This window comes from Macaca fascicularis, chromosome 2 (genome assembly GCF_037993035.2).
Source record: "Macaca fascicularis isolate 582-1 chromosome 2, T2T-MFA8v1.1".
NCBI classification, from domain to species: domain Eukaryota; kingdom Metazoa; phylum Chordata; class Mammalia; order Primates; family Cercopithecidae; genus Macaca; species Macaca fascicularis.
The window spans coordinates 108,852,041-108,865,888 of NC_088376.1; the positions used below are offsets into that span (position 1 = coordinate 108,852,041).

Sequence of the window (13,848 nt, forward strand, 5' to 3'; positions counted from 1 at the left end):
TTCCTGCCTTCCAGCGTTATTTCCCAGAAGGGTCAGTAATGTTAGATCATAGAGACTGACAACTAGAACTGTACTGAGATCAAAGTAGTCAACATCTGGGGAATTCCAGGAGTAGAGAGGGCAGCCCAAGGAAACCAGATGATTCCAGCCAGGCTAGGCAGGGTGGGTGGGCACTGCTTGCTGAAGTGCCTGAGTGGTGTGGGCTTAGGAGGGAGCACTGTACCAGGCCCTCTGGCAGACTCATCATCATCCTGTTGATTGGTCTGGTAATGACCGAGACCTGAGTGTGTATCTTCGATTTGCCAGTTTCTAGTTGTGTGCACTGAGGGCTGTTATTTTGGCTATGGTCCTCAGTGTTCTCATCTATAAAGGAAGGATAATATCGACTGCAGGGCTGCTATGGGGCTTAACAGCTATCACATATGCTGGAGCTGCATGTGCACACAGAACCCAGCCCATGCCATGGACTTAGCATTGGCCCAGACCCCAACTGTTCCAAAAAGATGTCTGACTAGCGAATGAAGTAATTTTAAGGTACAAATGCCACCATCTTTGGTGGATGGCCAGAGCCAAACCTCCTTATTGTTCCCCTTTAGTTTATGAATAAAGCCCTGTCAGGCCCTGACAGAAGAACCAGCCCCAAAGCAGAATGAAGGGGGTGTGGGGTATCAGAGTAACCCACCCATCTCTGACCCACGCACTACACAGGGGCGGGTTGGTCATATGGATTCTGATCTGAAGGATGGGAGTAGGGGGTGGGTCTTTTATAGTAACCAGCTGAGGGCTCTTAAAAAATGTTCAGCGGAAACATGAACCACATCACAAAAGTAGAGGCAGACCTTGCTTCACGAGCAAGCTCATCTGTGGAACAAACCGGCAAAGCACCTCTGCTGGTGAGTCATTTGTCTTACTCTTTACACTGAAAAGAAGACAGGGAGGACTAACCCCAGGTATTGTTGGTATTCTCTGATTCCTGTCTGTAGTAGGGCACAGTGCACAATGCCAGGCTATGGAGCTCAGCTGCTCTTAGTTCAAATTACATCACTGCCATTTGCTACTGTGTGGGTTAAACTGGAGAAACATGAAAACTACTGAGCATGTTTCCAGGCACACAGTTAGTGCTTGTAGGCTGACGGTACTGCTAGTAATGGCATAGTCAGACCCACCCAGGGAGATAAGGAGGATCTAGTTATTGTCTATATTTGCTCAATGGATAATCTGTTTTCATTTCTTTTGCATAAGACAGGCTGTTTTCTCAGATTATCATTTATGTTATTTTTTCAATATAAATCAATATACTACTGTAGAAACTTTGAAAACTATTTTAAAAAAAAGGAAGAAATAAGTCACCCATAATTCCACCAGCTGGAGGCCAACTGTTAATAAAATGTGATCATTTTTTCCAAGTTTCTAAAAGTATGGTCAGTCAAAAATCACGTAGTTTATCATGAACTCTTAAATGAGGGCCCACAGAATACATGGCAGAGGGATTCAAGGGGTTCATGGACTCCCAGAATTGCAGGGGTATTTGTGCGTGCATGTGTGCGTGTGTGTGTGTGTGTGTGTGTGTGTGTGTATACATTATTTCTGAGAAAAGGTCTGCAGTTTTTAGGAGATTCTCAAAGGAGTTTATGGTCAAAAAAGGTTATGAATCACAATTAATTTTATATCCTTTTGACATCTATTTGTTGTAATAGTAATAGCTAATACTTATTTTGCATACTTACTTTGTTTACACTGTTCTTAGCAATTTAACTAAGAGTATTGCATTTTCCAAAATCAGTAAAAATACTTCCTAAACATTTAAGTCATATTCTATTTTATGTCTGAATTATAATTTGCTTCATCATTATCAGACTTTTACAGTATTTCCAAAGTTGTAGATTTTTTTTTAATTTCCAGAAAACAAAATAGGATTTTGATTATAGAAGATAAATGTTTTTAGTTCGCCTAGAAGGGGAAGTAATTTTTAATACTCTATTTGCACAGCACTGTCCAGGCCCAACCTGTTTACCAATTATTATACATCAAAGTTTACCAATTATTACACATGAATTTGCACAGGTCCTTTGATGAAATGTGTAATGGCAGCATAATGGACCAGTAAAAGCTGGAACAGGAGGATACCAAAAAAAGGCAAGAGCAAGTCAAGCAATAATGGGGAGCTGGACACTACTCTTAAGAGCAAAATCACCTGTTTCATATTTTAAATGACGAAAAAATATGTTTTGCCCATGTGAATCAATAACACAAACGCATCATCTGACCTACTTAATATAGTGCCCCAGAGAGCTTGTTGGGGGCAGGATGTCTACTGGCTGACCTATCACCCTTAGAGATCTAACAATTGTGGTGTAAGGGCAAGGATTGTTATTAAGCAGTCTTAGCCCAAAGGCAGCATCCTTCCTTGCTAGAGAGAAAGGGCACTTTGGCCCCTGGAAAGACAGAGGCAAGCAGCAGCATCGGAGACACTGCTCCCAGTCAGGACTCAACGTCAGGGACAGAAGTGTTTCTGAGTGGATTAGGAAAGGTAACCTCATTGTTTATATGCCCTTGTCTGGTCAGGCAATATTTTGACTTTGCTGGCAGAGATTCTGTCCAAACACCTGCTCTTCTTCATACATCTTTTTGAGGTGCTGGCCAGACATAGCTCCAGGTCACTGGAAATGAGCTGCTGCATGTTGAGTATCTGCAGGTCAGTAGCAAGGGCAGGCTTTGCACTCATGGGCTGATGTTGCCGCAGCGGCCCCTGCTCCCACACCACAGGTTACATAATCCCTTGTCCTGTCCGTGGTCTTTGGCAGGGTCACAGGGCAGAGGGAAGGGTCAGAGAGAAGTGACATCTTGAAGGGCTGGTGCCCTGGGTAAGAAAGATAGCCCATCTGGCACCCCATTTCAATTGGGTCTTCTGCTTGTTAAATGAGGCCCCTAAGTCCTAACCTGCCAATCACAGGAGCTAAGGCAAGGTTCTGCTTTGGGGAAATCTACCTTTTAAGAGACTTCTTGCTCAGAAGTCTTCAGGAAATGAGACTCTGATGGTGGAATGTCATAAACTGTGTTAGATGATGAAGGGGAAAGTTTAGTTGGGAAGTGAGAACCACCTAGTGCTTTATCCATGAAGCCAGCTCAGCCAAAGTGCTGGGCAGCTGTGGGCTTTTCTATCCCTTGTTTCCCCATTAATAGCCTTTGAAAATCTATGCAATTGAGGGGAAGTAAAGGCAGGAAGGACTACCTACCCAGGAAGAGCAGTCTTGCCATCCCCAAACACCTGTGGTCTCCAGGAGTCTCCTTGATAGGAAAGCCCCCTGGTAGGGGCACTTGCTTTAGCATTCACAATTTATTAGGAAATGGGGCTCAGGATGGGTGGGCAACTGTGGCGAGGCAGGGGGAGATGAAAACAGGCATGTCCCATTGATGAGCTCAGATTATCAGTGGGTTCATCCACTGATACCCAGATTATCAGCGGGCTCAACCATCCATTATCAGTGTTGCTCTTCCAAAGAGCACTGTGACCACCTGGCAGCAAAGCGACTTTTGCTTTCAAAATAATTGAGCACAGGATTTTATGGAATGTGCTTAGGGGTCAGTTATGAGTTGTCTCCCACATGGGTGAGATCCTGAGAATTTTCAGGCTAATGGAGAGTCCTCATCCTGTCTGAGCAATTTCCCCTCAGAATTGATTATCTTCAATATACTGGACTGTGCTGTTTCTACACAGCCTAGTGGGTGGGTTTAGGAGATGACTATTTGCCCCCTAAATGTGGTCAATGGGACAGCAGGAAGACAGAGAATGCCATCCTCAGCCCAAATATAATTCCTGGGTTCTGACTCACAGGTGTTCATCAGAACAAACACCATGGCAGAGTATGATCACTATGAAGATGATGGGTTCCTCAACAGTTTCAATGACAGCAGCCAGGAGGAGCATCAAGACTTCCTGCAGTTCAGGAAGGTCTTTCTGCCCTGCATGTACCTGGTGGTGTTTGTCTGTGGCCTGGTGGGGAACTCCCTGGTGCTGGTCATATCCATCTTCTACCATAAGCTGCAGAGCCTGACGGACGTGTTCCTGGTGAACCTACCCCTGGCTGACCTGGTGTTTGTCTGCACTCTGCCCTTCTGGGCCTATGCAGGCATCCATGAATGGATCTTTGGCCAGGTCATGTGCAAGACCCTACTGGGCGTCTACACTATTAACTTCTACACATCCATGCTCATCCTCACCTGCATCACTGTGGATCGTTTCATTGTAGTGGTTAAGGCCACCAAGGCCTACAACCAGCAAGCCAAGAGGATGACTTGGGGCAAGGTCATCTGCTTGCTCATCTGGGTGATATCCCTGCTGGTTTCCTTGCCCCAAATTATCTATGGCAATGTCTTTAATCTGGACAAGCTCATATGTGGTTATCATGACGAGGAGATTTCCACTGTGGTTCTTGCCACCCAGATGACACTGGGGTTCTTCTTGCCACTGCTCGCCATGATTGTCTGCTATTCAGTCATAATCAAAACACTGCTTCATGCTGGAGGCTTCCAGAAGCACAGATCTCTAAAGATCATCTTCCTTGTGATGGCTGTGTTCCTGCTGACCCAGACACCCTTCAACCTCGTGAAGCTCATCCGCAGCACACGCTGGGAGTACTATGCCATGACCAGCTTTCACTACACCATCATAGTAACAGAGGCCATCGCATACCTGAGGGCCTGCCTTAACCCTGTGCTCTATGCCTTTGTCAGCCTGAAGTTTCGAAAGAACTTCTGGAAACTTGTGAAGGACATTGGCTGTCTCCCTTACCTTGGGGTCTCACATCAATGGAAATCTTCTGAGGACAATTCCAAGACTTTTTCTGCCTCCCACAATGTGGAGGCCACCAGCATGTTCCAGCTATAGGCCTTGCCAGCATTTCGAGAAGCTGCTCTGGAATTTGCAAGGCATGGTTGTGTCCTCTTGATGTGGTGAGGCAGGCTTTGTTTATAGTTTGCGCATTCTCATGGAGAAGTTATCAGACACTCTGACTGGTTTGGAATGCTTCTTCTCAGGCATGAACATGTACTGTTCTCTTCTTGAACACTCATGCCGAAAGCCCAAGTAGGGGGTCTAAAGTTTTTAAGGACTTTCCTTCCTCCATCTCCAAGAATGCTGAAATCAAGGGGGATGACATGTGACTTCTATGATCTCAGGTTCTCCTTGATTCGGACTGGGGCTGAAGGTTGAAGAGGTGAGCACAGCCCACAAAGCTGCTGGTGGTAGGTAGCACGCTGGGTGCCCAAGCTCAGAAGGCTCTTCTGACTACTGGGCAAACAGTGGAGATCAGAGCAGCCATGAAAACAAATGCTGGCACCTAACAGAAATGAGATCAGGCTCTGCCTCACCTTGGGGCTTGACTTTTGTATAGGCAGATGTTCAAATTGCTTTGATTAATCCAGAATAACTAGCACCAGGGACTATGAATGGGCAAAATCAAATTAGAATAGGCTGAGGATTCCAGTGGTCCATGGAATGCTTGAAAAATGTGCAAAACAGCATTTAAGACTGTAATGAATCTAAGCAGCATTTCTGAAGTGGACTCTTTGGTGGCTTTGCTCATTTAAAAATGAAATTTTCCAATGTCTGCCATATAAACATATGTAAATGTATATACACACACATATACACATATGCTATATATTACTAGCATATGAGTTTCATAGCTAAGAAATAAAACTTTTAAAGTCTCCAAACTACTTTTATGCTTTGGTATATTCTATTTTAATGTGGTGTGCCTGGAATATACTTTTTTGGAATACACAAAAAAGTTACTTTTGGGCTCAGAGCATGGAAAATAAATTGTAAACTTTCAGGGCTGTGCTCTGTCATGGAAATGGAATATACCAGTGATAACGACCCTGCTCTTTCACTGTGGTTTCCAACCTCCTGTCTAAAGTGTGGGGCACATTTGTTTAACTTCTAGAATGTGGTCACAGGATGAGGCAGTTTTAAATGTCAGATTTTATGCATGTTTATTAAATCCTGGCAGTCTGTTCAATAGGCTTAAAGATGTTTTTTGGGCTTATGTATCCCCAAATCACTCACCAAATACGGAGAACCAACTGACAACAGCTAATTGGAATGCACAGAGAGGCAGGCCAGAACTGACTTAACAGTGTGGTTTTGGGGGCTGAATAGACCAGAGCTGAATCCCTGCCACTCACCAGTTTGTAAGACCTTGGGCGAAACTCAGCCTCTGAGCACGTGTTTCCTTTCTTTTTGGTGAAACATGGATCATAACCACCACCTCTACGGGTTGGTGTGAATACCTGAGACACTGCATGTAAAACACTTGGCACAGTTTGCATTTGGGGAGAAAAGGTCCAAAAAATAGCAGTAGTTATTATTTCTTACAAGAACTGGTGACACAAAATGGAAGCCCTCCACGTCAGCCCTGTGGGTTAGTGAGGCAAGGGAGGGTTTATATCGTGCCTTCCAGGTGTGTGGCATACCATGTGCGCCTGGTACAGCTGAGCACAGGCTGGGCCTTTCAGAGCCCACATGATCCTCCTACTGTTTCATAAGCATGCCTAAACGCATCTACAAGCAGAGTTTTACTGTACTCAGGTCACATGGACCTCCGAGTGCTTCCTTCAACTACAAAATCTGCCCTTTTAGGGTGACAAGGCAACATTTATCTTTTAAGTGTCTTTCAAAGAGAGTTTCTGTCATTCCCCCTTTGTGCATTCATGTTAACACGGAACACTTCTGACAGAGGGGCCACCAGTCCCTGGTTTCCCTGACAGTGTCCTGACCCAAGGGACAGAGGCAGAAGTAGAGTCAGGAGACGGGGCCCGGCAGCATCTCCACGAGTCCCCATGGAGAGATGCAGCAAGGTGTGATGAGAATGCAGGCTCTGGGCTCACTCTGACAGTGTTCAGTGTTCAGTCACAGCTCCACCACTGTGTACCCCTGTGCAGGTGATGCAGCACCCCTGACGCAAGCCCTGGTTCACCACCTATGCCATTGGCTCATGGTGGCTTTCCCTCCTGGGGTGCTTGTGAGCACCATGCTTGGGCCTGCCTGGCCACAGCAACAGAAAAGCAGCCACCTGGGACCGTGGGACTTTCCCTGTCCAGGTGCCCGCCCTCTCCCAGGGTCCCTGCACTGGCCTTTTGTAGCTTAGGAAAGCCCTGCCTGCCTGGCCCCAGGAACAGCACAGCAGCAAAATCTTTCTTTGCCTTCCCTGCCTCCTCAGCCACTAATTGATCCTATGCCTCTGGGCCCTTACCTGCCACTCTTTGGAGTAGATGTCAGTTTTCCAACCCCTTCCCCTGGGTAGGGGAATAAACGCTGGCACAGCACGTGCAGATTACAGGAGGCCTTCATGTCTTGATTTCACTCCATCCACACCACAGCCCAGGAAGCAGAAGATGCTGTTGGTACAGGCTCCATTCCACAGAGGAGACTGAGGTCATGTGCAGGGCAGAGCCAGTTCCCAACCTCAGCCTACCCTTCTCCCTTCCACTTGGCTCTCCCCTCCGCTCGTCCACACCAGCCCATGGTGTTGGAGGCCTGGTGGGAGGGGATCAGGCTGGGTGTGGGCTCTGCTTGAGTACACACTGCCTTGGTGTGGCCTCAGGGTTGGAGGGTAAAGGATGTGCTCTTTCCCTATTTCCCTACCAAGTTCCCAACACCTGGGGGTGGCTGTAGTACTTATGGGCTCCAACCCCTTTAGAGATATGGCAGAGGCCACTAATGGCCACATCATCTGAGATGTGGGCAACACAAGATGACACTGACTCTAGGGGCTACCTGAGAGCTAGGGGCCCAGGTGTCCTCCGTGGGTGTTCTGGACTGAGGAGATGGTGCCACAGAAGAGAAAAGCCTGGAGCTACCCCTACTGGAGGGGTGGAGGCAAAACAAAGAGGATGGGGACCAGGAGTGGTCAGGGCAGTCACTCTGGCCTCCTCCTCCAAGGGGCTCTCAAAGCAGCACCCCCTTCCAGCTGCCCAGTCCCTGTTGGTCCCTGGTAACTAATGCCATTTTGTAGGAGGCCTGGCACTATCATCCCCATTTTCAGATGAGAAAACTAGTTCAGACAGATTAATGCCTGCCAAAGCTCATACAACAGAGCTAGGACTACAACCTCACTAAACAGCCTTTCTTTGCCCAGAAATGTTGGCTCCAGGAAGGTTTCCTGCCACTGACAAGCCACAGGGTACCTGTCACCTCTGTATTCAGCTGAAGGCAGAGATCTTGGGGAAGCCCACGTGCAAGGTGGCTTTGTAACCTTAACCATTCACCATATCCTGTTCTCATTTTGTTTCTGAGATAGCAAGCGTCAAATCTCCCGGTGGGTGACAAATCTACCACAGCTCCCCTTAACACTCTGACCATGAAGCGCCTGTTCTGAAGCAATTACTGGCAAAGACGCTCCGAGGGTTCAGGGATTGTTTCTGTGCGAGAGTTTAAGCTCACTTAGGGTCATCTGGGTATCTGAAGGATCTTCCTTGGAGGAGACCCCTGGGCTGCGCAGTGCAAGGTACTGAGGCGGTAGCGGTAGCATGCACAGCTCAGCCCCTGATGACACAACATCAGGAAAGCAACATACCTCCATGAAAGTCTTCCCAGGCTTTAGGCACTGGGCTGGGCTCAGTGCTCCACACACAATTCTCATGCAATCTTCCTAACACCCCTAGGGTGAGTGCTGTCCCAGTCTCTTCGGTAGAGGGGAGGAAACTGAGTTCGTGGGCTGCACTGCCTAGAGCCATGGAGCCTGGAGGTGGCAGACCAGGCATGTTTGGTTCTAAAGTTCGAGCTCTTCACCACCATACTGTCTGTTCATCTGGTTGCTAGAGGGGGAGGCCGGGCCTCAAGGAGGCCATGACTGGGTAGAGGCTGAGCAAATGCTGAGGGAGCCACAGCCCAGTGCCCGTGCCAGCCCTTACCCCACAGGCCTGGTTCGCCAGCTGACAAAAGCTTGGTTTCCTTCTGTGCTTCAGTCCAGAGAACAGCTGGACACCTGGTCAGGGAGATGGTGGAGGGTGAGCCCGAGTGACTGAAAAGGGGGTGTGCACGGGTGTGTCTGGAGGGCTACAACGAATACCATCTTTTCTCCAGAAGTCAGGAGCTGTGCTCCTGCTCCGCACAACCATTCTAGCTCTGAGCCATGCACAGGGACCACTGGGAGGTTGCTTAGGGGGTCCCAGCATCAGGCCACATCTCCCTGGCAGGCTGGACTTTGGGACCCCCTTCTGACCCACCTCTGCCAGAAGAGGGGCAAGGCAAACAACTTCCTTAGCCCCAAAACTGTGTATGTGTGCAAAAGAGCGAACATGAAGGCAGGGGAGATGGGCAAAATGGGGACACGGGATGGAAAGAAGAGAGCTGAACTCTTCCAAATGAATCTTAAGCCAGCGGACCGGAGGGAGGAGTCCAAAGCCTAGTTCTGGCACTTCCAACAACAGAAGTTATCCAGCCTCCTGAGGCTTCAGCTTCTTTGCCTATAAAATGAGATAATTCCCACTCCCTGATGGGCTGCACAGGGACTAGTGAGGTCACGTGTAAGAGCAGCTGGTGCAAGGAAGGCGCTCAACAGCATCACTCTCAACAACACTACTTCCAAGTGGCCTGATATTCCTCACGAATTCGGACTTAGTGTTTAATCTCTCCTGGATCCCTTCTTACCTTGGATTTGCTTATTTTTTCCCGAAGTTTCTTGCCAGGGATGCTTACACAAATCTAGGGCTCTAGATCTCCCACACTTTCTCAGACTCTTGGTGTTTTCGGTTTAGGTCTTAAAACTTAGGAAGAAAAAGAATGTAGGAAAAAGCTTCCAGAAATGCTTGGGTTTATCTCTAGCTAATGCACAAAAAAAGTATCTGACAATGCAGCCTTTAACTGACTGGGAAGGGTGGGTCTTCACCCAAACAGAAGTGCAGGGATTACAGGTTCCCATCAGTTAGTCCCACATCCTCCTTGGTGGCCGTGGACCAGAACACTGGCAGTTTCCTTTCCCTGGAACAGTTCCTGATTTCCCAAGACCAAAACCACACATATTTGTCAGCAGTCAGAATGCCTTCTGTTTTTGTTCCTACTGGGCAGGGGAAGGTGAGGGGTGAGGAGAGAGAGAGCTGTAGGACAGTCACTTTCTCACTCAGGCTAGAGGAGGCAGCAAGACACTTTCAAGCCAGAATGTCCTCCCAGGCCCCCAGGTTCCTGGTCCTGCTCACTTTACCTCCTACCATCTACCCACTTGGCTTTCCAGGTGATGGAGGCAGAGTATGGCTTAGTGCTAATGGAACGGAACATGCCCCAGGGACCATTGAGACATGGGGGTTGGGAGAACGCTGCAGACTTACATGGTCAGGGGTTGGAGGGGTGTCCCAGCAAGGAAAGGAAAAGCCCCAAGTCACAGAAGCGACAGTAGTAGAGATGATCTTGGGTCTGGTGAGTTTGGTGATCAGGCTGGCTTTATCCATGAAGCTATATAACATGGCGAGTTCAGTCATTCTCTAGTCAGGGAACAGAGGGTTGTGGAGATACACGTAAGCCCAAAGTCCCTTGCACTGGCAGCATCATGAAGAGTAAAGACATGCAGCAGAAATCCTGAATGATCAATCTGACAGATCAGCCTTAGCCTTCCTCTGAATTCTGGGCAGATCTCAATGTGGAAGCAGAAGCATCATAGAATGTCCTTAACTAGAGGGAAAATGGGTCAAGAAACGTCTGGGACCTGGGACCCACATAAATTCTTTCTTGAGGTTCTGAACAGCCAGTGCTTTTTTGTAAACTGCTCTAAAGGCGGACAACAGGGGCTGAGAAACATCAAGCAAGGACCTCCTTTTCTTATGGGTCTCATGTCATAAACTCTTGACATGTTAATATGTTGGTACTTTATACAATTCATATTTTTAAAAACTGACCTTGTAAAACTCTCCTTGAAAACCTTGTTGGCAAATAGCTACACCAGAAAAATGAGAAGGCCAAGGGAGAATAAGTACTTAAGGATATCCTTGCCGTGGCTGCTTTGGCCCTCGGAAGCCTGCTCGCCTGTGTAAGCTGCAGCATTCTTGCAGCAGTCAGGAAGGTTCAGTGGATCCAGGTCACTGATTAAAAGCAGCATAAAATACCAGTGCTAGGGCAAAGTGCAGGCTAGGTGAGTGGAAAGTCCCTTGGGTTCCACAGGGTATAGAGTAATAGGCCTGTCCATATTTTTCTTACTCCTAAAACTTTGAGACTTTGGGTGGGTTTATCTGCAGCTAAAGGGACCTCTGAGAGGATGCATCTATCAGAGACAATTGCAACTAAATCTGAGCTTCATTTCTCATGGCATCCTTACCAAGCCTGATTAGTGTTTCCAAACGATGAACTAAACTCACCGTGCTGGAGCCTCATGGATGAAGCCAATCCAATCACCAAACTCAAGACCCAAGACAGCCCCTACTCACTATTTCCTCTGTGACTTTGGGCCTTGCCTTCCCTTCCTGGAACACCTTCCTCTGAAGCAAGCTTAGCCAACCCATGGCCCACAGGCTGCATGCGCCCAGAACTTTGAATGTAGCCCAACAGAAATTCATAAACTTTCTTGAAACGATATGAAATTTTTTCTGGGGGGAGGGCGATATTTTTTTAAGCTCATTAGCTATCGTTAGTGTTAGTTTATTTTATGTGTGGCCCAAGACAATTCTTCTAGTGTGGCCCAGGGAAGACAAAAGAATGGACACCCCTGCTCTGATGTGTTTCCTGACAGTATTAGCCTGCAGTGTTCTCCCAACCCCTACACTCCTGTGGTCCCTAGGGCATGCTTCATTCCATTGGCACTAAGCCACACTCTACCTTCATCACTCGGCAAGCCAGGTGGGTAGGTGGTAAGGTGAGCAAGACCAGGAGCACAGGGGCCTGAGAGCAAGGCTTTTAAAGAGCAGCATGTTGCTCTGAGCAACTGCCAAAGGTGGCCCAGCAAGGGTTGCTGTTATAGGCTGAATTGTCTCCCCATGCCCCAAATTATTCACATGCTGAAGCCCTAAGCACCTGTTCCTCAGACTGTGACTGCATTTGGAGATGAGGCCTGTAGAGGAATGATTAAGTTAAGATGATGCTGTTAGGGTGGACCCTAATCCAATGGACCAGTGTCTATAAGAAGAGGAGATTGAGAGACATGGAGACACACCAGGGGCATGCAACAGGGACAGTCACATGAAGAGGCAGCAAGGGGGCAAATATTTGCAAGCCAAGGAGAAGAACCTTGCAGGAAACCAGCCCTGCCAGCACCTGACCTTGCAATTCCAGCCTCCAGAGCTGTGAGAAGGTAAATTTCTGTTATTTAAGCCACCTGGTCTGTGGTATTTTATACAGCACCCAAGCAAACTAATACAGTCGTTCAAGCCAAGAAAGACAGGCCTTAATGGTGATGCTGAAACCTGGGCCCACTGACATCTCCCAGGAGCTCTCTGCAAGGCTCAACACTGACCACTTTCTGAGCGCTTGATGCTCTTCAAGGCCATCGCAAGCACTGTTCTCAGGCACCTTCCCTTAGGCAAGGACAGTCAATCCTGCTTCCAGTGTCTCACTTTCCTCATCCTTTGATAAGAAAGCACAGGGGCCAGGCCTGTAATGAGCACTCAGGAAATGGGGGTGACCTCTACTCACTGTTCAGCCACATTTGGGTCAAGAGAATCAGTTTCAGTGGGTGTTTCAGGCAACGAGGAGCCAGACTCCTGTATCTGGCACAATTCCTCATCTGTGATGATATCAAACACAGCGTCGTCTGGTGGCCTGTAGTCTGTATTTGCTCCTGGGCAGCAGAGGCAGATCAGGAGAGAAGAGACACAATACACTGTTATGCACAGGCTGGGTAATGGCCTTTGGGAAAGTGAGAGAGTGCAGCTATGCAGAACAAGCTGCTGAGGCACAATTTAATTGGTCACTCAACTGACAGCTATTCTGTCCAGAGTTGAGAGAAATGGTTGGTTGCTGGGACATTCCAAAAAAGTAGAGGAAGGCTTACAGATGAAATGGAATGTACAACCTAAGAGACTTCTCAAAGTCAGGGGCTTAGAGAAGTTTCAACCTCTTGCATATTCTCTGAGGTCCCTTATTTAGAAGGAAAAATCTTATTAAGAAAGAACCTAATAACAGAAAACACACTTCTATGCCACTAAATCCTTGCTCCATAAGACACAGGCAGTACTTATTCATGTATTTTTGAAAGCAGGAGTCTGTCTGACCTGCATTTTCCCTTCATCCACTGATGTGTGGGAAAGAACCTCCAAGTGCTCAAGAACTTGCAGCAGGCACTGGGTTTCCAACCAGGGGCCTTGTGTCCGACTGTGCAAGCCACTTAGTAGGAAGGCCACTGTAGGAATGTTCCTGTACCAGTCATCTGCCCGCAAACACTCTCCAGCACGTCATGGAAAAATGTGAGAGCAGGTTTGAGGCAAAAAGAAAAAAAGACCGGGTGCGGTGGCTCATGCCTGTAATCCTAGCACTTTGGGAGGCCGGGGCGGGTGGATCACTTGAGGCCAGGAGTTCAATACCAGCCTGGCCAATGTGGTGAAACCCTGTCTCTAATAAAAATACAAAAATTAGCCAGGTTTGGTGGCAGGCACCTGTAATCTCAGCTACTCGGAAAGCTAAGGCACGAGAATCACATGAACCCAGGAGGCAGAGGTTGCAGTGAGCAAAGATCATACCATTGCACTCCAGCCTGAGAAACAGAGCAAGACTCTGTCTCAAAAATAAATAAATAAATAAATAATAAATCAAAAATTTAAAATGAGCAGACAGGAAATGTCAAAAACCAAAACAAGTGACCTGAGCACTCTGGGGTCACTAATGAGTCAGGGCAAGCCCATGCAAAGTTCCTGGGGTGTTTAGCA

The 13,848-nt window shown here is 47.6% G+C and overlaps 2 protein-coding genes across 8 annotated transcripts in view; one reads left to right on the forward strand and one right to left on the reverse strand.

The window, feature by feature from the left end:
- Positions 1-13,848, reverse strand: part of FYCO1 (FYVE and coiled-coil domain autophagy adaptor 1) — a 77,902-nt gene that overhangs the window by 24,938 nt on the left and 39,116 nt on the right. For 4 of the 5 annotated variants that reach the window (XM_065540493.1, XM_005546889.4, XM_015445769.3 and 1 more), the window contains one exon: positions 12,620-12,764. In XM_065540493.1, coding sequence (XP_065396565.1) covers positions 12,620-12,764 — 145 coding nt within the window. Of the gene's footprint in view, positions 1-9,801; positions 10,483-12,619; positions 12,765-13,848 lie in introns of those variants that run through there. The other variant, XM_005546890.5, reaches the window with a different exon arrangement.
- On the forward strand, positions 817-5,718 carry CXCR6 (C-X-C motif chemokine receptor 6). Of its 3 annotated transcripts, none has more exons than XM_005546893.5 (2): positions 817-950; positions 3,836-5,718. In XM_005546893.5, exon 2 carries the CDS (start codon positions 3,857-3,859, stop codon positions 4,886-4,888), a length of 1,032 nt encoding a protein of 343 aa, XP_005546950.1. In that variant the 5' UTR covers positions 817-950; positions 3,836-3,856; the 3' UTR covers positions 4,889-5,718. The 3 variants fall into 3 exon arrangements, with proteins under 3 accessions (XP_005546950.1, XP_005546948.2, XP_065396566.1); XM_005546891.5 differs by having other exon boundaries at positions 817-893; XM_065540494.2 differs by lacking the exon at positions 817-950 and adding an exon at positions 2,370-2,530.

What these genes read in the sequence shown, in the direction of transcription:
- CXCR6 (XM_005546893.5), top strand. Translation starts at nt 3,857, where the DNA reads ATGGCAGAGTATGATCACTATGAAGATGATGGGTTCCTCAACAGTTTC.